Source organism: Limanda limanda, chromosome 9, assembly GCF_963576545.1.
Source record: "Limanda limanda chromosome 9, fLimLim1.1, whole genome shotgun sequence".
Taxonomy (NCBI): domain Eukaryota; kingdom Metazoa; phylum Chordata; class Actinopteri; order Pleuronectiformes; family Pleuronectidae; genus Limanda; species Limanda limanda.
In genome coordinates, this window is record NC_083644.1 from 23,366,508 (window position 1) to 23,390,723 (window position 24,216).

The following is a 24,216-nucleotide window of genomic DNA, read 5'->3' on the forward strand; positions in this document are numbered from 1 at the left end:
GCTCACATTGTTTTACTAAAACATGCAGTTTCAAGCATGCCATCATTTAATTCAACCACTTCATTCATCATCATTAACAATCTACATGTTTGGGTGAACAATGGTCTAAAGCAAGCTTCAACAGCACCACATCTTTGCATAGATAAAATCAAAAGCACATCTGCTTCTGCAGACATTCGCTGTTTGATATCTATCTGGCAAAACATGAGAGGAATGTTGAGGAATATTGTGCTTTTTTATCAGTTAGACTAATATGCTTTGTGGAGATTTTTCTTTCCATAATTACCGTGACACCATGGATGCAGGAATTTAGAAATTCAGCAGTTTCTTTTTCTAACAGACAGGGAATAAATGAAAGATAGAGCCACGTAAAATGTATTCAAGTGTCGACATTCTTCAGTGTCCTTATCATCACGAGGGTCAGTGCTACAATCTGAAAACAGACATCAAGTTTTGTTTGCAGGCTGGAAATGTTCTCTCTAATAATAAAGTATTTGCTACCATACAGCCCCACCAATGTGTAGTTAAACAAATTTAACTGCAAAAATTAAACACATTCATGATGTAATCCGTAGTCACCTGCTTTAGTGCATGAAATAGACAGTGCACAAAAGAACTTTAGTTCCCATTATTAACACAGAACACAATAAAAGTCATGGAAATATGTGCACAAAACTGTTACATGATTTATAAGTAAGGGACATTTGATGGGGATAAAGTAACGGGAACTCAAAGGAGAAAAATAAGTTATAATGTCACAGTGAATAAACAGGATATTTTTCATGTGCATATCACAGAATGATTTAAAGAATGCATGGATTAATCCTGCAAAACTGCACTAAAAATAATACAAAGGAACATTCGGGCGTGGAGCGTAATCACATCCTTATGTGTCTACAATGCACCTTTGTTTCCACCGTCAGCCCTTTCACATTCACTCAGTATACGTCACATGGCTCAAACATTGAGACATTGATGTACCTCAGTGAAACACCGGGAACGTGGTTCTAACCAGACTTGTGGCCCGGTCACGTCGAGGCTAGAGGCCTCAGAAGCTCGAGCTGGGACTCCAAGGTGACCCTGTCCTGGTGAACCACCTACAGACAAACAAGGGAAACATGACATATGATCAACGCAAGCCCAAACAAGAGAAATTACATTTTTGCTGTGGTAACATCGGTCTAAAATAATAATAAATCCGTGCTTACTGAAAAGATTTATTTCTCATTTCATCCCAAAATATGAAAGTGTTGGACATAACAAAGCGGAAAGTCGTGAAAAAAAAGACATTTTGACATGAGGGCAGCGTAAAACGACTGGAACACTCACAGCCAAGGGTTTTAAGGGAAATATATTTGCTAGATTAAGTGACAAAATGTCTTAAAGTTGTGGTCAGATTTCTGAGGAGCACAAAAATGATAAATCATTTGTTGGGGATCACTGATTACTGCTGTTCCAAAATCAGTGGCGCAATGTGTGCCACCATCCTGGCTCTACCTTTTACACAGGTGTTAGTTCTGCAGAGTGTTTGACTGCTGGTTAACAGCAATGTTACAACATCCCATGTCCGTACCTCTTAAAGAGAACAGTGAGGTGGAATAAATCACATTCCCACCTTCAACTGGCTGCGTAAAAAAAGAGGCTTTTAACAAACATCTTCATCCTGAGTAAAAAGGGATCAAAAGCCTTAATGCAAAATAACATTCATGTCTTTGTATGTTCATGAGAATATTGACGAGAACTTTGTTTTCATAATGATATCAAATAACCACCAATGTTGTATTAAAGAGAATAAATGTCCTTATGTCGTTATCTAAATGTTCAATTTTTTTCATTATGACTTGCACGTCAGTGAGGAGTCATCCAGCCTCCTCTCCCTTCTCACACACCCTGCTCTAGTTGGACTCTTGACCGGCCTAAGCTCTATTTTGAACAAGACAGTTGTGAATGCCAGTGGCTGTTTGGTCTTTCAACAAGGCTGGAGTCTATATAAAGATACATATGCCTTTCTCTGCAGAATTCCTCAGATGCTTTGAGGAACTAGCAGAACTAGAGTGAATAAATATCAGCCTAGAATACACAGTGCTCATGGAAGAAGAATGATAATAAATAAAGGCTTACGGGCTTCAAAATCCCTCTACCTATTTGGACTTTCTCTCTTTTTTTACTCCCACGTGTTATTAAAACTATAAAAGTGCTGCTTGTGCGTGTGTGTGAAGGATTCACTACTGGATCATTTACAAGTGGAATGACAGGCATGCAGCATGTGTTCCAAATGTGAGTGCGTGTGCCACAGGCAGATCCCCAATGCAAACATCCAAGTCTGTGCCATTAGTTATGCTATGAGTGATGGGGAGGGGAGCAAACAGTTGAGCTCTGACCTTTTCACCACTTGCACGACGTGCAGAACCTCTCACGATCGAGGAGAGACCTTCTAAGCAGTATTAACCGTGCTCTCTTGGTTGTGGTTAAATGTCGTGTATAAACTACCCGCCCCTTTGATTAAGCAGCCTTAACATGTGTTTTCTGGGAGCTGCAGGGCTGGTTTTCCCCTGTTCAGTGTCCCGGAGGAGCCAGAGGGCAGGGAGGGTCACACAGCTCACATGGATGGACACGCAAAAAATACAAAGTACCAAGTGGTATGGTTGCATTTAGAAAATGCTTTGTGCTCTGAAAAAACAGAGGACGGGCTGACCTTGAGTTGTTGTTGGAGCTCACTGTTGAGGCGTGTCAGCACTGCGTTGGTTTCTTTATTCTTACGGATGGCCATCTGAATCTCCCTCTTCTGTCTGGAAAGCAGTTTTAGAGAATCTTTGATCAGGTATATATATATATAATATAATAAAAGTCTTAGGTTACATCCATACTACTTCATTTTTGTCAGCTACAGATATGTCTGCTGTCCACACTTCTGTGGAGCTTAGAAATGCTGCTGGTCCCGTTTTAGGTTGAAAACTGTGGTGATACATTTGAGTCTGGACGGGCAGAAACACAGATGTTTGGAAATTATGACGTAGACACCGCTCACTGATTGGGTATTTTCGGACATGATGTAGCATTTTCTGAATCGTCAGGCTCCTATCACATGACTCCCCTCCATAAGGAAACAACCAGCATTGGACTTTGCTATCAGTATAGAACACAAAACAAATAATCGATTACAAGTTGTGTTTGCCAACAGCTGTTGTGCAGTTAAAATCGGCATTTTACCTTTCATCCGTGCTGCTGTTCGTTTATTGCCTTGTTCTTTCTGCAATTAACAACCAAATGGTTCTTGTGCATAGCGCCATCTACAGTTTATGAGAGGGGGTCATTTCATATGCCTTTTCAAGCGTGTTAGTGAATAAAACTGATACGCAGCCAAAACACTTGTGTGGAAAGAGAGTTTTGGTTTGAGAGGGGCCATTTTTAAATGAAAACATGCTAGTATGGACTTAGCCTTAGACCAGTGTACAAGGCCCAGACAGTCCCTTTATAAAAAAAAACATTTAAATTCTCTAGATCTGGATTCTTATTTGGATATGCACCAAGTTTCACAAACATGTGAATAGTACTACCCTTAACATGCCTGATTTTTTATCCATGATCCATGAATTTTATCCTGAGAAATCTGCTTAAAAATGCCAAAAAGCCCTATCTTGGCTTGTTAAAGAAAAAATGGATGCTGAATCCTTTGGCCAGAGCCAGCCAAAAACTAGTCCTTATTCCCCGTTCAATATTTTTCGTGTAATCCAAACAATCAAACAAACAAACAAACAGATAGGGATACAACATAACCTTCTTGGCGGAGGTAAACATGAGGCGTATTTAGAGATGGAATAACATATCTGAGATAAGTGGAACGAGCTCTGAAACAATGGGTCACTGTGCTCAGAGACAGTGGACACTAAAAGGATCAGACCGAGGCTTTTAGGAGCTTTACATCCCTCAAGCAGCCACTGCCAGCAGTCACCACTATTATTGATGGCCGCCCTCTCCTGCACTAACCGACAGATTCACTGAGCTGTCTGGTCAATACGGAGACAGAAGCACACATGTTAGAGTCATTATGGTAGGTTAGGGTGTGCCTGGACGTCTTCTGAATTTCCCTTTCTAGATGGCTGTCAGAGGTTTATGATCACCACACAGTGGATACTTTTACAGCACATATAGTAAATCTAGATAGTCAATAAAACTGGATGAAAGAGTCAAATGTGTGACTGACTTTTGAGAGGGTTTGGCGGGGTGAGGAAACGTCACTGCGGGTAAAGATGTGGCCTCTGGGTTCTGGCTCTCTGGGTGGTACTTCCTTCGAACTGGTTTCTGTGGAGCTTGACTGGGACAAACAGCCATAACGTCCTGAAGGAGAGGTAACAGAAACAAACGTCAACCTCCTCATTGCTGCAAAGACAGACAGACACTAGCAAAAATTAAACTAGCACGACCCTCCCAAATCTATGTGATGGGTTCTGACCTGCTTTGGAGCATTTGTCAAGTCTTCAGTATTTGGACCAAATCTGGATCGTAAAGTCTGCTCCTCAGGTTTTACTCTGCTCTCCTCCTGCAACACAGAAGAACACATGACAACAACAGAGCAAAAGAACTTCAGAGCGTCGATGACATTATGAGGTGGAATGATATGAGAGGAATGCTAAAGAGGCAGGATGAAATGTGTCTGCTCTGACCGTAGCTATATCAACAGCTTCCCTACAGGGAGTAAGATGTAGTGCTCTGCAGCCATGATGGATTAACCTGCGTTTATTGCATCTCCTTCCTGCATTTCAACCATTACTCTCCACTAGACATAATGTATAATGTACCACCACCTGTTTTTATTCAGCAGAGAGGTTAAAAGTGCAAGAGTGTGAAGACAGGCCCTCTGCTTCTTAATTCTAGATCATAGCAAAGGCTGTAAGATTCGTTATTTGGAAAGTTGAAGGCATTTCTCACTAGGCATCCCTTCGGGTACCTTTTCTGCCCTACTGCATTTCCCATCTGTTAATGTTGGACTTGGTGAATTTGATCCACTAATTTCTCTGGGCTGCTGTCTCCGTTGTGGTGGCAGCTGAAATGCCTGGGCTTTCCTGATGATTTAAACAGGCTAAAGCTGCTCCTGTGCCCAGGAAACCTAAAAAACGCATTATGCTGAGCAATGCGACTGAGTCGCGAGCAGACACAAATAAACGGCCCAAAGATTTACTTCACTGTCCAATGTGAAACACAACCACAGCATGGAAACATTAAAAAGTTACTGTAGTAGCTGCAACAGTGGGAATAAACCACAGGAGCTCTATTAGCAGTACGTGTGGTCACATCAGCCGTAGGACATGGCTGTTTCACTCCAGAAATGTAAGGGCTGAAGAAGTAACGTCATGTCTCAAGAGGGAGAGATTTTCTCAACTGGTTTAACTTAAATGATTTAAATTGGAGCAAAGCAGCAAGAATTATATCCAAACTTGAGCTGTTTTTACAATCCAAGAGTGTGAATGTGTTAACTTGTCCGGTGGTTCGATGCTGACAGAGGGCCGATACAGGGACTCTAGATCTCAGCTGTGACCAACCAATCAGCCGACTGGACCATTGAACTATCTGATCCAGTCTGTTTCTTTCCTTCAGAGAGTTATCCTAATGGTTCCCTGCAGAAGCTTCACTTGTATCAAGTACTCACCTTTAACTTCGACATATCTTACAAGTATGAGCTATTTTTAACTTTGCTTACAGTTCCCTCATCTCGAAAATATTTCTCTGAGGGGTTTGGGCTGGTGTAGGTTTCAGTTTGTCTTACTAAGTGAAAAACATACACACAGGGTTTATCCACCTTTGGGATCGTCCAGTCTGCTTGCTTTTAATCAAGCCTAGGTAAAACATCCTGTGGGAAGGCAAGGCAATGGTGATACTGCACAAACAACTGTGGAGGGACTTCAGACGAGTTACACACACAAGACCAGAGCCAGTATGGAGAGGGCACGTTAACTCTAATAGTAAATGACGGCATACTGAAAAGACAGCATGGGAGGATTTGGGTGGTTCTACAACATTAAAGAAGAAATGGGTAGTCTTCTGTTATTGAGGACTGGAAACAGTGTGATCACAAAAAATTAGGGGCTAATGTGCCCTTTGACCTGAATACTACATCACATGTGTCAAATTAGATCCTGAGAGGTCGATGTCAAAAAAGACAAAACCCCTTAACCCGTCTCTCTGTCTCCCAAGACGACAGACAAATAAATATAAAGCTTTTAGAAAGATTCCACACTCAATTTCACTAAATGAAGCCAAATTAATACATTATTTTAAAAAGTACTTATCATAGCTTAACTAGTGGGACAAAGTACACAGTGGAAAATAACTCCCCCCTCAACATCAGATTAGCAGGATTAGTACCTGCATGGCATTTTATGCATTGTTATAGATTTTATATTGTTTAGATATTGTTTAATGGTCAACTGTTAAATTCAATTTTATTTGTATAGTGCAAAATCTCAATGTACATTATCTCAAGGCACTTTACATGAAAGAGAAACCAAACTGTTCCTAGTTCTGCTTTTGTTTTGCATTGGTGGATCTTTCTTTTCGATGATTTGCTATAGAAATAAGGTTTATTGTTGGTATTATTATCATTTTTATCATTACTACTACTAAATATATATCATGTGTTTGATGAGCTTTATTCATGTATTTATAAATTAAGCTAACCCAAGACATGAATGGGAACTTGATAGGATCTGGAGTAAAATCAGACGATAGTCCAAAGTTAGCGGCTGAGTCACGGAAAAGTCGGCTTCTGGCTGTTATCATACAGTAAACGTTCACGTGTTTGGGGGGCGTAGCTTTGACGAGAGGGCCGATGGGAGGGCCACCTATCTCTGTTGTACTTGCTCTTACAAACTTTTCCAAGATTACCAACCCCAGCTTTAAATGTTGGGTTTCACTGAGAAGCTGCTATTATAGAATAGTGAGTTTTATCTAAAAACTAATCTGGGACTAACAGGAAGCGTCGCCTCGATACTGCACCAGATTTTAGGCAGACACATTTCCATTTCGGCTTTAAATGTCAACTCATGAACATGAACTCGATTGTTGTGTAGTGTATCAGAACACAAGTATCCACCCACTTGATATCATAGTGTCAGGAATAACAAATGAAGGACAAAGAGAATGAGGTTGAAAAGGCCTCGGACTAAATGCATGACCTGACACTTGAGCCATAAATAAATCTCTGATGCATTCGCTCCCTTGCCGTCCACAGGAGAGCAGACTTTGATTAATTCCCACTGTTATAACCTTCCAGTCTATTTGTGTCTTGAAATAGAGGATCGTATATTTGACAAACACGACCTCGGTGACACATTTATGGGGCTGTGTCTGAGATGGGAGGTGGAAAAAAAGAAAGTGGAAGACACAGAATTTTGGATGGAAATTTGTCTGCTAAATTTTCCTTCCTTTTAAATGGAGATTATATGGTCCTTTAAACATTTTAAAAACCAAGGGACAAATAAAAATAAGGAATGAGTTTTTACCTCTTCCTTAAAGTGACTGAAGTCTGCGAAGTTTGGCTGCTGCACTTTACTCAAGGGAGGTTTCTCTGAAGCGTGGATAAAATAAGGAACCTGAGAGAGACACATACTGATTAATCAAAAAATTACATACATTTATTTGAATCTATGAGCGCACATTTGCTTGGATTGATGCCATAATATAACAAATCTTACCTGTGATGTCAGTGGTCGTGGAGGGAGGGCCGGAGGAGGCATCAGCCATCCACTTTTTACACCTAAAATCCAGAAAAACCTTCAGCTATAAGCTACTGTGGCTATATTTCTTTGTTCTTAGCAAACATCCTACTTCACTAATATACTGTGACAACACAACCCTACCTATCTCCATTTCCTCCTTTTGTTATCTCTTGAAAGGAGAACTGTCGTAAACAAAACACAAAAACTCGGATGCAAAAACGCACCGTAGCCACAGGCAGTTCACACTCGGTGTTAGAAAACTTAATACTGTGAGAAGAGCTGTGTGAAGACGGGAGCGGTCGGTGGAAGTGACTGGTACCTGGATTGCCCTGCTGGAAGAGCTTGTTGAGGTCCAGCGAGGAGGCTCTGGAGTGGGTTTTCTGGGGTCGAGGTGGGGGGGTCGGAGGCTCCTCGGACTTCTTCATTGCATCTTCGAAGGAATTGCTAGAGTAGGACCTGTGGATGAGGTCACATGGGTGGACACAAAAACCAATCATTTTAATGAGCAAATCAGGATATTATTGATTTGATTTCTGTGTTGTAATGATTGTGTTGCGATGGTGATTTTCACCTCGGTCTAGTTTTGGTCCTCATCTGTGGATCTAGGTCCTGAGGCAGCTCTGTGAGAAAGATCCGTTCGATTAGCAAAAGCAGTTCATTCTTGTTTGAGTTGTTGTAAATGAGAAGCAGAGACTTCCCTTTGGAACCAATGTAATCACATTAAAACATCTGTTCGTGTGGCAGCAGCAACATGCCATTTTTTTTATGACGATTTTATGTTGTTCTCTAGATCTCTCGCGCAGCCTCATTGAAAACAAGTCCTTAAAAAGGCGTAAAAGATTAACAATGACCCCACACATGTCCTCTTTGATGACATGTCAGCAGGAATGCATTTTAGATTGTATGTCAAACAGGCTGGCAGGGTGGTGCAGTGGTCAGCACTGTCGCCTCACAGCAGCAAAGAAGGTTCCTTGTTCAAGTCCTAGTTTGGAATCTGAGGTCTTTTTGTGTAGAGCTTGGATGTTCTCCCAGTGTCCGCAGGGCTTTTCTGCGGGTACTCCGGCTTCCTCCCACAGTCCAAAGACATGCAAGGATTAGGTTGATTGGAGACTCTAAATTCCATTTGTGTAAGATGCTGTCTCTTTTAGTTATTTACACAGATACATCCATTGCACTTCTGTAAGTCCTGGGGTAGGGATCCCTCACAAGTGGCTCTCTCTGAGGTTTCCAGATTTTTTTTGTTAATAGTGTTTTTTTTAGTAGTTTTTCTGTACTCTTGCTGAGGGTGAGAGGCAGAGGATGTTGCACCTTGTTAAGCCCTCTAAGACAAATTGTGATTTGTCTCATAGGGCAGAGTGGGAGTGTATGCCGTCATGTGTCCCAATGTCAGCTGCTACCCTCAAAGGATAAGCGATATAGATAATGGATTTATTAATGTAAAAACAAATAGAAGGAAGTTTGGGGTTATTCCAGAGGCCATCAGACTACCTTGATAATTGCACCCGCACTTTTACCCTATCCATCCTTGAGTAGACATTTTGACATAAATGTATCTTTTTTAAAACTTGTTTGTATCTTTAGATTTGTCAGATTTTTTTCTTGTTTATGTGTGTGGAGGGATAGTTTTGTTGTATTTTGTATTGAATTGATATCAGCACCACACACTGTCATTTATATGATGTGATATTTTTGCAACAATTTTCATTGGTAAAATATATTAAATCTCTTTGACATGCCTGGATATTACCATATACTATACTGAAACACTGTGATGCAGAACTACACTCTCAACTAAATCAAAAGTCAATAAACCAAGCAGTTCCACCGTACAGGACAAAAGGGGAAAGAGAACATCCTGTGGGTATTGGGGTCCTTGTATCCTGTTCCATGTTCTCATGATAAAAGAGTTTCATTATCACCTGGCCTCTCAGGAAATGTACCAAGCTGTAGAGTACGTTTCTTTTCAGATATTGTCAGCCGCTTCAAACTCGCATCTGCAGACAAGATCAAAAAGACATCAACAGAAGAACTCACTTCCTGTCATGAAAAGATTGATTGATTCAGCACCTTAAAAACACAAATAAAGTGTTATGTATTGACAACATAGAATCTTTGAGTATAGAATAATTGTGGATTGAGGCATTTCGTTTTATTTTTGGAGTTTCAAAGCACTTCTCTTCCTTGTTTCTTTTTTTTAAGCTTTGGAGGGTTGATGGGTTAGAATATGATTCTGCATGCTTTGATTGTACAATATGTGTATATGGCAAGGCAGCAGCATAAGAAAGTCATACACTGTTTGTCTTTATATCGTATGTTGTTATCCTGACTGTGTTGTTGTTTCAAAATAAAAAAGTAAGTGGGAAAATGCCCGAAAGATGTTTTTGTTCCTGTCCCAGTTAATGCTGTTGTGATGTTTAGCAGAGCAACAGATTACATCAGAGGAACGGAATGTGCCTGCGTTTGTTCTTTGAATTTAATGTTTTTCACTCTTTTTGGGTCCAGTACATGAAAAAAGTATTTTATTTTACCTTTTTTACAGGATTCATCTTTCATGTCTTGTTTTGGTGCTGCTAAACTTGGCTGGATTCTCTCTATAATGCTTAGATCCTGAGAAAACAAGAGAAAATAATTATCCATGAAAACATTTAGAGCAATACAACATACAAGCTTATGCACTTGGACCATTAGGAGTTGACTCATGCTCAGCTTCCTAGTGCCCTCTACAGGCAACACAGAGGGACTCCATGTTTAAAAGAGTATCTAAGGATTACCATCTGACTGGGCCTTGGTTCAGCATCCTCAAAGACAATAAGAGGCTCTGCACTCTGCAAAACAGCATAAACAACCCTATAAGACATTGCACAAAGGATGCATGTTTCAGGTTACAGATTCATGTATGTTTGCCTCACTTCAGGAGTATCTGGCAGGTCGTCCTCCTGCTGCAGGAACCCTGGCTGCAGCGTGGGGGGAAGGCTCTCTGGGAGAGGGTAGCCATTCTTGCGTGCCACAATCAAATGAAAGGCTGTGCAGAACTCTGAGAAAGTGAGAGCTCCATCTCTATCCACATCACTCAACTCCCTAAAAAGAAGAGTTAAAATGATGACAAATGAAAAAATTACTTACTTGGTTATCGTTGGTAATATCTCACCATTGGGGTTCTGTATTTCTGTATAACTTCCTTATAAAGGAAGTTACAGATAAAGAAAAACTGATTTCAAACCCCAGTATATATATGCTCATTCTACTCACATATTTCACACTATTCCTATGCTCAGCTGACCTGCTGTGCAGTTTAAAGAATTCTAGTTCAATGTATTTAAGTTTATTTATTAGGATTTTACAAACTGAACATGGTCTCTGTTGTAGGTCTACTTATAATTAGGAGCAAACACATCATTCTGTTTGAAATAGTGCCACCACAATTCTTACTTGTGTTATCATGTATCACTTAAATATATTTTAACTATAGCAGGTATTCTGGGGAACAGACATGCTCACAATTACAGATCAGATCAGATCAGAACAGAACAGATCAGATTGGACGACACTGTGAGTCAGCACTCACCAGATGTGGGAGAGTTCTGGTATTGGGAGCTTGGATTTGGTGAAGAAGTTTTTTGCAACAGTTCCTAGAAAAATTCAAGAGTGACACTGAGGTGAAATAGTGTGAGAGTCATTCTTCAGTGAGGTTAAGTTTTATGTGAAGCAGCAGTGGTGGTGTTTTGGGTGGTGGTGGGTTGTTCATACCCAGTATGAGAGCTCCCAGGTCAGGCTGGAGGTTCCTGAACTGATTTGTATAATACTCCAGCTGTTCCTCTGTGATCCTCCAGGGGTCATCATCAGAATAATCATCTGCAGTCTGCTGGGCAAGCCTCTCCGCTGACACAGCCTGTAGATATGCACAGAAATAAAAATCAGCAGAGGTCATAATATAGACTTGAAGAAAAAGAACTTGATCGTCAGCTACAAAAACTCTGGCTGTACCCGTGCCATCGCAGGATGCTCTACACCGGGTTTGGTCCCGTAGTTACTGGGTGAGGGGTGCTGCTCCAGCTTAACGACCTGCCGTGAGGACGGTTTGCTTTCATAGACTGAAGGATGGGAGAGAAAAACACAGCTTTATTGAAAGAGAAACTCTGCCGTGCAATGGTTTCCTGTCGATGACGCCCCTCAAAATATGTGATCTGAGAGAGTTACACATCCAAATACCAGCAGAGTGCAAAGTGAAAAGATATAAATCAGAGCTGCACCGTTTAGAAGAATGAACAGGTGTCAAAGATGCAGTAAAAACTTATTTTTTTAATGTATAAAACATGACAACTAAAAGACTGTTATTCAAATCAGCTGTTTCTATTGCAAAACTGGAAAAACAGAAAATCATAACTGATGAAGCCCATACTGCTGAAGTTTATAGTTCCTTCTTCTCTTGCCGGTACAGTAAGACGTCACAATAATAAATGCATAATGTTAATTATAATAATTGTAGTGCTTGGTGCTACTATGAGACTGGAACTTACACATTTGTGAATCAGCTCCATTTTTGTTGGTGTATGTCTGGCTGCGGTAGGTCAGAGGAGAGTGGGGGGGGGAGGTGCACGGGGATCGAGGGGGGGACCAGGGCTCCTTATAAAACAGGATATCTGTTATTTCACATACATTTATAAAAACACATGCAAATACACCTTCACAGACACACATGGCGTACACTTTGACGTGTACACATAAATGTATACAACGTACAAAGACACTCCTAGAACTGACAAGTTGCTGAACACTCTCCCACTAACTAAACTGTTTTTACCACTGGTTTTTGTTCACCTTCAGTGGCATGTCATTAATGTTATGAACAGCCTGTTCCAACATTGCATTTAGCCCATTGCATCCCAATTTAGAAAAGTAGGTATATGAAGACTGATATAAACAAGCCGCCATGGTCAGAAAGGTTTAAAGTTGTTGATCATGTTTAAGGTTGCAAAGGGGCGGAAAGTTTCCGGTAAATTTCCGGAAACTTTCCACGGGAATATTAAGCTCGGGAATTTGGGGAATTTTGAAAAAAAAAAACTATGCAAATTAAACGCTGAGCAATAAAAACATCATTCAAAACTCTATTTTAAAGATGTATGGAATGCAGCACACGCTGCACGTTGAGTTTCAACCCTCCACTGTGCATTCTTCCATCACATGCACAGATAACTCCCAGCATCCTGCACACTACAGCAGGGCTATTGAGGCCTGCTGTAGTGTGCAGGACTAGTCAGGTAAGTTTCGATGATATTACTGGGGAAAATATATTAGCATGCTGATTGAGGATTGTTCATCTGTTCATCTAGCCTATTTCTATTAATTTATCCATCAATTGTAAGATATGTTTACAGACGATTCAAATTGTTTGGCTAACTATTTATATCTCTGGCATTGCATTAGTGTTTTTTTACAAACTTTTTTCTCATCTTATTCTACAGAACAATGCCACGTGCACTATCTCGTGATGAGACATTTAACCCCATCCAATGTAGAAGGAAAGGCTGTGTACATTTGCAAATACTGTGCAAAGACCTATGTTAAGAATGACACAACGATGCAGAAGCATAAAGTCAAGTGCCCAAAGTTTCCTCAGGGCTCAAATCAGCCTATGACACGACAAAATGTTTATATTTATGTCTGTATATGACAAGGTAAATACAGTTAGTATAAATTACCCACAACATTTCCAGTTTATTCCCGTTAATTCCCGTTAATTCCCATGGAAAGTTTCCAACTTTGAATATTCCCGGAATTTTGCAACCCTTATCATGTTCAAGCTCTGCCATCTCATTTTATGCTGATGCAGCACGTGCATCGACGTGGCATCCAAGTTTTCATTAGGTGTGTCTTTGAGAGGCCCCACCATATGAATATTTACATACTTGTGACCGGTTTGGCTCGTCATTCTTCTCTAATCTCTCATCAATGAGGCATTTGTGCACTGGTGATTACAGCTGACTGGAATGTCTTTGCTCACTGCACCATTCTTGGCCAGCTCTCAACATTTCTTCAGCGTGGCCTCCACTGAATGTATCTTAATAGTGATCCATGGTTTATTCTGAGCTCTCTTTATCAGGGAGTCATTTTTACACAAGTTTTTTGAGCTGACAGAAGCCAACACACGATATCTTGGATCATCAGAAGTTTTGTCCCATGCTCACCTTCATCTCTGCACTGGCCTCCAGGTGTCTCAAGGTGTCAGCTGGCGTCCATGACTCAGAAGCAGGTGCAGTCCCAAACTGAACCACCTGACCCTCTATGCTGGGGGGGACGGTTGAGTATCGCATCTCTGGTTCATTCTTCAGCCCAACAAATCTGGGAAGAGGTAGATCTAAAGACATGACAACATAATGTTTTTGTGTTTTCTTTTGTGTTTTCCTTGGAAAAAACAAAAATAATGTAAATAAAGACAGTGGCTTTCATTGTGTCTGATAACCAGCCTCCTGTATGATGACTGTGACCTCACTAGAATAAACTGAGGGAACGAATCATGAAGAGCCTCTGTCTCTCTCTACTGAGGTGAGCTACTACTACTAATGCAAAGCATGGTGAATTTGACAATCACATACCTCTTCCCATTAATCCGTCAGATTATCATGTGCTGTGTAGAAATCAGATTTTCTCTTTGGCTGGGGTGTGACTGATTTCACGCTCTTATAATAAGGACAAACCCACTTAGCCCTTTCCACGCGACTCCCCTTTTATCCAGATTAGACCAAATCCTGCCATGTTAAGATAATCTCCTGATCCCCTTTTGCTCTGATAAGACGCCTCCACCCTGAGCAGCAGACTTACTGGCCGTTACACTCTCCAGCCGAACGGGCAGACCAGACTGGGCGGCGGCGAGCAGCTTCAGGGCTACGTAGAACTGAGGTGTGCCGAAGTAACCCAGTCGCTTCGCCCCACACACCTCGGTCACCTGGAAAAGACAGAAAGTTTAGAATCATTTTCAAATCAAAGGGGCAGTTATAGGCAAAATTAAACCCTAAACCAACCCTGATAAAACTCAACTTTATGCTTCCAGTCGCACAGTGCCTTCCTCTTTTCAGAAACATAATCTAACCTTGATCAGAGTCGACTTGTACGTGACAATTTTACACCTTGTCAACATACAAAATTACAGGCTTTAAAAGCATAGTAAAGATAAATGAAACAGTATGTCAGGGATAAGCATCTCTGTGGGATCTGCTTATCCAGGCCTCTTTCGATTAGAGGTACAATGATGGCTTTGGGGGAGAAAAGAAGATTAGGATTATGTGGGTCAATTCAGAAAGAAATCCTCAAACTATAACTGAAAGCAAATTCATTTAGAGGTTCTTGAAAACAGTAAACTGTGGTTATGGGAACAGGAGCTCTACTGTGACTCCGAGTTCATCTGGCTCTTAAATACCACACTGAAACAAAAGGGACCTAGAGTAATTACAATCCCCTTTGGCCATTAATGGTATTAAACAATTAATTATTCATAGTTTCTGGTAGACCACGCACAAACACATGCTCCACAGATACCAACCATTGTTTCTGCACTGGAATACTCAAGTATAATCATAAAATCAAAAGAAATAGTAGATTATCCTCCCCCCAGACAAGATTATTGGGTACATGTGCAGAAAGGAATGGGTTCAACATGTTGGGAAAAGCTTGCCTGCCAAGAGGAGAAATTCAAACACAAAAATTTGTATGTCAAACTTTCGTCAGCAGACTGTTAGCTTAACTGCACGTAAAGACGGAAAACAGAGAAAAACTGCTGGTCTGGACCAGATGAAAAGTAAATGTCAATCTACAAGTAGCCCTGTTAAATGTGAATGTTATGTTGTAATGTTGTACTACTAGTACCTGTCTGTTTAAAATGTTCTGTTCTCTAGTCCTGTGTTCATCCTACCTGGTTTATCTGCAATAAAGATTTATAGTCAATGTTTTTTATAAAATTAAACAGAATTTGCTCCCTTTTTTACGTGTGTCGTTTATATACAATTTAAAATGATTTACTTAACTGCTGTTATTATTAAGTTCATTGGATGTCAGCTATTTCAGACGTCTGTCAAGCACAATCTACAGACCCAAATCTTCAAAATAAAACCTCCTTTGCGGCAATAAAATGAGCACAGCGCTTTTTCTCTAAAGAAGAATTCCCAAACAGTAGGTAATTCTTTGAATCATGTGATAACAGAGATCAGCACCTGTCCAGGTTCAGTCCGTCTGTGTCTGTGTCAGTCCGATATGGTGAAAAAGTAAAAAATCTAATTTACAAACTAATCTGGCGAGTTTGACAGACCTCTGCTGTGCTGAGGACGCAGAGTAAAGGCCGGCGCATGCTTCTGCGTCGTCAGGGGCCCGCAGGCACGCAGCTGTAACGCAGGACTCGTTCTCATTCATGGTTCTCCAACCGTTGCGCGTGTTGCCATGCAATTCCCCGCCAGAACACTAGGCGCAGTAATGTTTTTTGTCGAAGTCGGCTCTTCTTCGTGTGTTGCACGAAGAAGAGCGATTTATTTACATGGCTCCTCAGATCCTTTTTCTGGCGGAAAAATCCGCCGGTTAGTGACGGGTTATACTAGTGGACATAGTGTCGGATCTCTTCTGCCAAGTGCTCTTCTATCTGGTCCATATTCGTTCTTCTAAATCCTCCGTGGTTTCCGGGCATGAACCGGAAATGCGACTCCGTAAATGATGTAGTCAGCAGACCAATCACAGCCCTCGCGGCCGGGTGACGCTTGCGGGGCTTTGCCGTCTAGTTAGAAAAATTGGCCGACGGAAGGGCTCTTGCGTCTCCGTTCCCGTGAAAACGCAGAAGCATGCGCCGGCCTTAAAACATGTTCAACTCGGTCCAAAGACTGAAGGCCCTGCCCCACCCCCACCCGACTGCGACACAGCCCTGGTCGCCTGTTTTTATAAATTTTTTATTAACATTGAACCCATTATTGGTTCAAATGGCTCCAAATTTGACACTCCACTTCCCTGAGCTATTAACAGTACAAATGGCAAGAAAAACAGCTCTAGAGAGACAGACGGACGGACGGACAGACAGACAGACAGACAGACAGACAGACAGACAGACAGACAGACAGACAGACAGACAGACAGACAGACAGACAGACAGACAGACAGACAGACAGACACACAGACACACAGACACACAGACACACAGACAGACATTAGTGGGTAGATTAGGGAGGCTATTTATGCTAGCTAAGCAAACTGCCAGAAGCTAGTTAGCAGAACAACTGTTAACAAGGCAACAGTTTCCCTGGCTCCTCTACAGTAATAAATCATACCCACATCTAAAGCTCACTAATAAACACCAACATGATATATGAAAAAACAAAGCTTCACAGTCTAAACTAATGAGAAACTGGTGGTAGCTTCACATATGAATAGACAAAACAATTGTTCTAAATTTGCTAAAACTGTGTTCTTATTTGTACAAAAGATAAATTGTATGTCCTCCTCTCGTAAATTGTACCTATGATCATTCAAGCATCTCAGTGGAGGCTACTGCCTTTCATGCTGTGAACAGGACTTGTGATGAGTTTCATTTTCTTAAAGTCACTTTACCGACGCATGAAGGTCATCTGGACCGTTTTAGTTTCACTATGACAGACAGATGGCACAACATCCATCTTCTTGTGGCAACAATGCATTAACACCAGGCATTCAACACAAACAAGCTTTTTCATAAACATTCACGATCCAAAAGCCAAGTTTGAAATGAGTCATCCGAGTACAGTAAGAGAACAGAGACTCAACCACATGGACACACATTGACAGTTTTTGTGTCTCTCAATTAACTTTTTTCTGCCAAGTGTTTATAAAAAATAAATGACTGTTAATGTGTGCTTATAATACCCATTGTCCAGAGAGGTTGTGGGGCATGTGGAGTGCATGTATCCCCTTATGAGACATTGTTTCTGCTTGACCTATAGACTGCACTCATTCACCAGCTTTCACTGAGACACGAGATTCCAAAACAACTACGGGCCAGAGAAAGGCTGAGCAGACAGTGAAGGTCAAGTCTGCAGTGTGTGTGTGTGTGTGTGTGTGTGTGTATGTGTGTGAGAGACTATTTCAGAAACACCAGAAAGGGCCTTGAGGAACCAGGCTGGCTGCACAGATCTACGGCCTTAAGGAGACAGTCAAGGGGGAACAAAAACATTTTCAGCACATTAATGAATCATATGCCTCGTTGACGATGTGTATGACAAACTCAAGTTTGAGTATAAGACATGCTGGATATCTGAGGCACATCAGTATTTACAGACACAGCATCCTTTTTTATTTTACAGTAAAATGTTCCATTCAATGCACTACCACAGAAACTACTTAAATCAGACCATAGTTCTAATACTTCATAACACATATTTAGTATCTTTCTCACTGATTGTTGAAATTTCTCAGATAAAGAAACGATATGATTCCACCATGGCCAATATGTAGTTTTGAGCAACTGTAACAAGCTGTACTCAAATACTGTTGTTACATGAGTATAGTATGAGTGTAGTACCGAAAAAAATTCAAAATGAATAATTCAAGTGCAAAAGTACCAACTATTAGATTCTATATATTAATGTTTTAGACAATCAGACAAAATAAGCAAAGACCTGCTTTGAGAAATTGGGAATTGTGTACTTTTTTAAAAATAATTAAAATTTTCATGAGTGAATTAATTGTTAGTTGTCACTGTTTTTTTAAATTTATTTTGCCCTTTTTGTAGGTGTTTTTAAATGTGTCTCAATAAAATATTGAAACACAGACAGAAGATTGTGTCTCTTTTATGTGACTATGCATTAGAGATGACTTAATACCTCAAATGTTTATTGAGTTGTTTGGCTGCCACTGTAGTCACTATATTTCAGAGGAAAATATTGCACATCTTATCTGCAGGATACAGTTACGTGTTAACTCTCAGTATCGATTTTACATTAAAAAAGACATTAAGAAGCTCATAGGGGACTAGAGATTAAACTAGTGGTTTCAATTTTTCAATTTTACAAAATGATAGTGTAATTAAGACCTTGTGTCTCAGTTTAGTTGCTTGTGAGTTGTTAGCAGCTCCAAAAAAGAAACGTTTGCCCTCTAAACTTCTCAGATGGTTTCATTTAAATAATAAAAAAAACCCAATGACTATAAGTTTAATACTTTTAATTGTTAAGATAAGATACATAAGATAAGATACACTTTATTAATCCCACACACATGCACAAACATGCAAAGACACACTCATGCATTGGGGAAATTAGTCCTCTGCATTTCACCCATCTGGTGCAGGACACACTGCAGAGCAGAGCAGTGGGCTGCCAGGTACGGCGCCCGGGGAGCAGATGTTGGGGGAGTAAGGTGCCTTGCTCAGGGGCACTAGACAGGGTAGGGAGAAGAGTCTTTTTGAACTTTGGACAGGTCCAGGTTCGTTACACCATCCAGGCAAGTTTCCGCCGAAACTCCGAGGAGACGAACCGTGGAGTCGAACCAGCATCGAACCAGAGACCCCTTCTCTGCCAGTAGTCCAAGTTTTTCTGCCACTAGTCACCGCAAAAAGTAGGTTTGCAATTACTTTTTAAAGGATCATTAGTACTTCTTCCACCACGGTACACTGGCACTACCAGACATGATAACTCAGGCCGCACCTTCTTCAAACAAACTGGTTCTGCAACCACGTCAGTCAACACCTTACATGCACCAGTACAAAAACACATAGTATGGACTTCAAATGTAACCTGACTTCAACCTGCCTGTAAGCTACACGTAGGACGCTGGTCAGTGGGAAAGCCGTCTGCTGTGCTGGCAGAACGTGAAATGAACATAATTTCAGTCAAGAACAGCCTGAACCAATGTGTGCACTCGAAGTCCTTGTGATGAGGGTAACAATTGATTTCACTGCACAGTGATGTGTGGGAAGGAGAGTTTCCCTGAATGACTGCTGACTTCACAGACATCAGTGGCAGCTCAGCAGGAAGGAGGGTCGTCCTCTCACTACTTATGTGCTTTGAACATATCAACATGCTTCCTCTGTAAATCTGGTCAGTCTAGATCCAGAAACATCTGTCGATTGAATAAACAGGTCACCAGCACTTTGTAGCAGTCTGTGGACCAAGTTAAGCATGACTTCTTTTACATCTTCAGATAGACAACAGCAGAGGTCGCCAACTGCATCAAACCGCTGGACAAAGTCCACACTTGTGGTTAGGAAAGTGAAATACATGGGACACTTGTAGGCACTTAACATGATAGCAAAATGCCTGGATGTCCCGGCCAATCAGAATGAGCTGGACACTTCTAGGCACTTATCATTGAAGCAAAATGCCTAGAAATGTCCGGACCAATCAGAATGAGCCGGACACTTCTAGGCACTTTACATTGTAGCAAAATGCCTAGAACTGTCCCACAGTTGTGGTTAGGGAAATATGATACGTGGGACACTTGTAGGCACTCAACATAATAGCAAAATGCCTAGAAATGGCTCGTTAAGGGCCTGAGACACAGACACTGAGCAACGAACAGAGCTTTTACTTTGAAAGTTGTGAAGTCTGAACTTGGGTCTGAAGATTGTGTTGGTTGTTTAACAGTCCTCTGAGATTACCGACAAGCAATGTATATCAAATTATGTGAACAGTAATTCAACGAATTCCATTTCATTTTATGAAAGGATTGACTATAAAATCGTTGTGGATATCACAGGTAGGCTGATGAACACAAAGTTTTTAAACTTCACTCTGAAACACAGACTGTTTATAAAAAGCTCTAAAAACAACATCCAGCACACAAACAATAAAAAGTGACAGTATATTGCAGAACTGTTTGAGGAGGACTCACTAATGACAAGGAGTAATTCTTAGGAAGCTCCAGAGCTTTGAAACAGGACAAGAGAGCAGATCATTTCAAACAGACAGGTTTAGAATGGGCTCTGCACAAGTATAATTAATCAGTAAACACTCCCCTATACACTCCATGGTGGAAAAACTCCGGAGTATATCTGTAGTAGAAGAGTCATAATACAGCTCCTATATGTCCTGTGATGGCATTCTGGTAAATTGGTCTCAGATTGTTGGACCTGCTGTTTATCGGGGAGGAAACACACCATTTATGACTCTCAGATACCGTGACATAATGACCCAGAAGTCAGCGCTGAGTCCTGCAGCAGGCATCCTGCAGCAGGGCCAAGCACGGTTTAGAAGCCTATGTGTCACTCAACCTTCAGTAGTGGCTGAGAGCCAGACCGGACAGGAAAGTAGCTCAATGCCAAACTTCCTGACACCCACACAGACACACAATAGGCCGCGATTGCCGGAGCCGACCCCAGGGAGGGAGAGTGGCGTGAATAGAGGCGGTGACCTGCTGTGTTTTTATCTGAGCTGGAAAAATACTGTTTATATTCCTGTGATGGGTCAGCGAAATGACTGTGACTAAGTAGTTTTAAATTGCAGCCAATGAAAACAGATTTACTGGCATTGTTAGTCTCAAGCTTGACTTGTGTCATTAATTAAAACAAAATAATTGAAAAAAGATAGATCTATTAAAATTCATGAGACAACGATTTTCATTTGTAACAAGAAGAATTCATAATTTCTACTAACAGAGGTTACAGAGTCTGTCTTTTACAAGAGTGAGCAATTCGATTTAATGGAACGGTTGGACAACTACAATCATGATTTACTGCATTGAGTGTTGTAAACCCGAAACACTTATCAATGAATTGTGAATCTATTTTGATATTTGATGAAAAGGACAACATTTGAGTTGTCTTCCTAAAATGAAATGCTAAACATTTCTTGGTTCCAGCCTTCAAAATGCAGAGATTTGCTTATATCTGTTTTTTAAGTCATGGTACATTCACTATTTGTTATTTCTTGCCTGGACAAAACAAACTGTGAATATGATCGCTTTGAGTTTTGGAAAACTTACTGAATAGTAACATCACTAGTAAAAAAAGTACTTTGCTGTTATTACAAATGATTTGCCCTGTCGAGATTGGGTCAAAAATACAACGCAACTGTTAAACTTCTTAGAGGAGAAATGATTTTTAAATAATTTTGTAACTTTTACTTGGCAGGTGGGTTGATGTTAAATACTCATCTTTGACACTAGGCTGGAAACTGAAATTATATTTGTTACCCCAATGAAACGCAAACCTAAACCTTACTTTAAACCTAAAAATAGAAGAAAACTGGATGTTTTACACACACACACACACACACACACACACACACACACACACACACACACACACACACACACACACACACACACACACACACACACACACACACAACTAATGCAATCAAATACATTGAGTAATAGCACTGCCTTGCTGAAAGAGAATGTGTGAATCCTCCCTCACACACAGACACACACACACACACACACACAATATGAGGAGTAAAACGACTGCCTCCCTGTCTGACAGAGGAGTAGAAGAAAGGTGTGTGAAATCTTTCTCTCCCTCTCTCTCACACACACACACACTCACACCATCCGTCTAATAGAACCCCCATGGTATTAGATCCGGATCCCTGCCTCCCTGCACCTCCTGCGGATCGGAGCAGACCATAGAGCAGACCCTCCCTGCAGCAGCTCTCCTCCCCTCGCCTCCTCTGACATGTGATGACCCAAGAGGCGCAGCAGGCGTGATGCGGCGGACCCACTCACTTTGTGCAGGGCTTCGGGGGGGAGCTGGGACGCCTTGAACAGCTCCGACACTTTGCTGGAGGACAGTGTCCCCGGGGAGTCCGCCTGCTGACACAGGCTGCGCAGACCCGAGTAGTACCGCTGCTCGGGCTCGTTCAGGGGGATCGAACTCCCGGCAGACGGCGCGCCGCAGTCCGGCTCCATTCCCCGGAGGAAGCGCTACCAGCACGCGGATCGATGCATCCTGCTCCGGACAGAGGCTCCTCTCTCAGCTCGGAGGTCTGGCTGGAGGAGGACGGTACGAGAGAGAGAGAGAGAGGGAGAGAGACACACACACACAACAAACACACACACCCACACACACTGCTGCTGCTGCTGCTCGGCTCATCCACTCCTACTGTCCATTATGACTGAGTAAAGCAGTACCGGCCGGTGCCTTAAGGGGGCGGTAGAGCACAGGAAGAAGGGAGGCATTGTCTGCTTTATTTTTTCCCCACCACTCATTATCTACTCAGCACTGGGCCGATGGAGGGGTGGGTGGAGGGTTTGAGTCCACTGAACACTTTCTGAGTTTCAGGGGTTGTATACAAATCCAATACAATTGAAGTGAATGGAGACCACTTCTTCAGACAGAAAAATACATCAGATAAAAAGTATAAAATGCCTTTATACTGCTCCTGTGATAACAGTCACATGTACCTGCATTTCAAATGATTTATAAAGAGAGTTTTATTAGAAGAAGAAAGGTGGAGTCGCCTAAAGATGTTATTCAATATAAGAAATATGTTGTAAATCAGTCATTTGATTTGAAAGCGGCTCGAAAGAGATTTATCAATGCACTTCCGTAAAGTTTCAACAAAATGAAATCAATGTGAGATGTAAAATTGAAGCAGCAGTGACAAAGATATCCTGGCTGGAGTCCTTCAGCTCCAAAAACACTGAGCCTACACCTTCCATAATCACAAGACATCTTAATGAGTAAATTAGAAAGCTTGATTTGATTCCTGATTGGACCGCAGCCTTTATGTTGTGTTTTAATTGTTGAATTATTAAACAAAGTTGTAATGATCACTTCACATGTCTTGCTATGTTGTTGCATTTTGTTTCCGTCTGTATTGTGACTTTTCTTCTGCAGATATACTCTGGAGTGTTTCCACCATGGAGTGTATGTAGAGGAGTGTTTGTTGACAGTGGTGTGTTGTTTCTGCTGTGTCAGGATGAAAGGATATATTGTGCTGCCATAAACTGCTGTGCAACGCTGGAAATCACGTGCAGGTGCTTGTGCGTCCATAGGAACTCTACTGCCACCGTCTGGTCAGTAAACAGACGTGCAGTCAGTGGTATAATTGAAAAGCACTGTATGCAAATGGGGAAAAATGCCTGGGAGAATAAGTTGTCAAAAATAAAACAACACCTACATTTCCTTTTATAATTTCCCCCCCTCTTACTATTAACTTTACTGCAACTGACCATATAAAAATTGGTGGATTAAGGGAGGGGTGTGGTTTCACTGGGTTTCAGCATGTGTTGTAAACCCCAGTGAATTATTTTCGTGTTCTTTCAGCATGGGTGTTGTCTGTTTTTATAGGATAACACTTAAGACATTTTACGGAAGCAAAACATGGTTTATTGGAGGCCACAGTTTAATGTGCTCAGCCTTGATGGGAATTCTGAACGGAAAATACCTGCTGGCGTCAGGTGAAACAGACACAAATAGTGAAATTGACAGCAGACTTTGCTTTGTGTGTCTGTACCTTAGTTTCTCATTAAAGCCTTAGTCAGGCGTCCCTCACTACATGTGGTTGAATAATTCACTCAATTGCAGGCATCCCTGTCAGGGCAGAATAGATGATTAACC

The 24,216-nt window shown here is 41.3% G+C and overlaps 1 protein-coding gene across 1 annotated transcript; it reads right to left on the reverse strand.

Annotated features, from left to right (window-relative positions):
* Positions 1 to 751: 751 nt before the first annotated feature.
* Positions 752 to 22,616, reverse strand: reps2 (RALBP1 associated Eps domain containing 2). The gene is made up of 19 exons (XM_061078456.1): positions 22,380 to 22,616; positions 14,535 to 14,658; positions 13,901 to 14,070; positions 12,233 to 12,338; positions 11,700 to 11,806; positions 11,463 to 11,604; positions 11,281 to 11,344; positions 10,625 to 10,793; positions 10,487 to 10,540; positions 10,244 to 10,322; positions 9,635 to 9,709; positions 8,287 to 8,335; positions 8,035 to 8,171; positions 7,692 to 7,753; positions 7,500 to 7,589; positions 4,454 to 4,540; positions 4,205 to 4,338; positions 2,696 to 2,789; positions 752 to 1,097 (listed from the first exon to the last, which is right to left on the reverse strand). Exons 1-19 carry the CDS (start codon positions 22,560 to 22,562, stop codon positions 1,029 to 1,031), a joined length of 1,995 nt encoding a protein of 664 aa, XP_060934439.1. The 5' UTR covers positions 22,563 to 22,616; the 3' UTR covers positions 752 to 1,028.
* Between the last annotated feature and the right edge of the window lie 1,600 nt (positions 22,617 to 24,216).

Bases quoted from the DNA above. Each gene is read 5' to 3' on its own strand.
- reps2 (XM_061078456.1), bottom strand. From the start codon at position 22,562: ATGGAGCCGGACTGCGGCGCGCCGTCTGCCGGGAGTTCGATCCCCCTG. The intron at 9,710-10,243 runs GTAAAATAAAAT...TCTTGTCTGCAG, and splicing joins AGATGAATCCTGTAAAAAAG to ATGCGAGTTTGAAGCGGCTG. The intron at 8,336-9,634 runs GTGATAATGAAA...TCTTTCTCACAG, and splicing joins TACATTTCCTGAGAGGCCAG to AGCTGCCTCAGGACCTAGAT.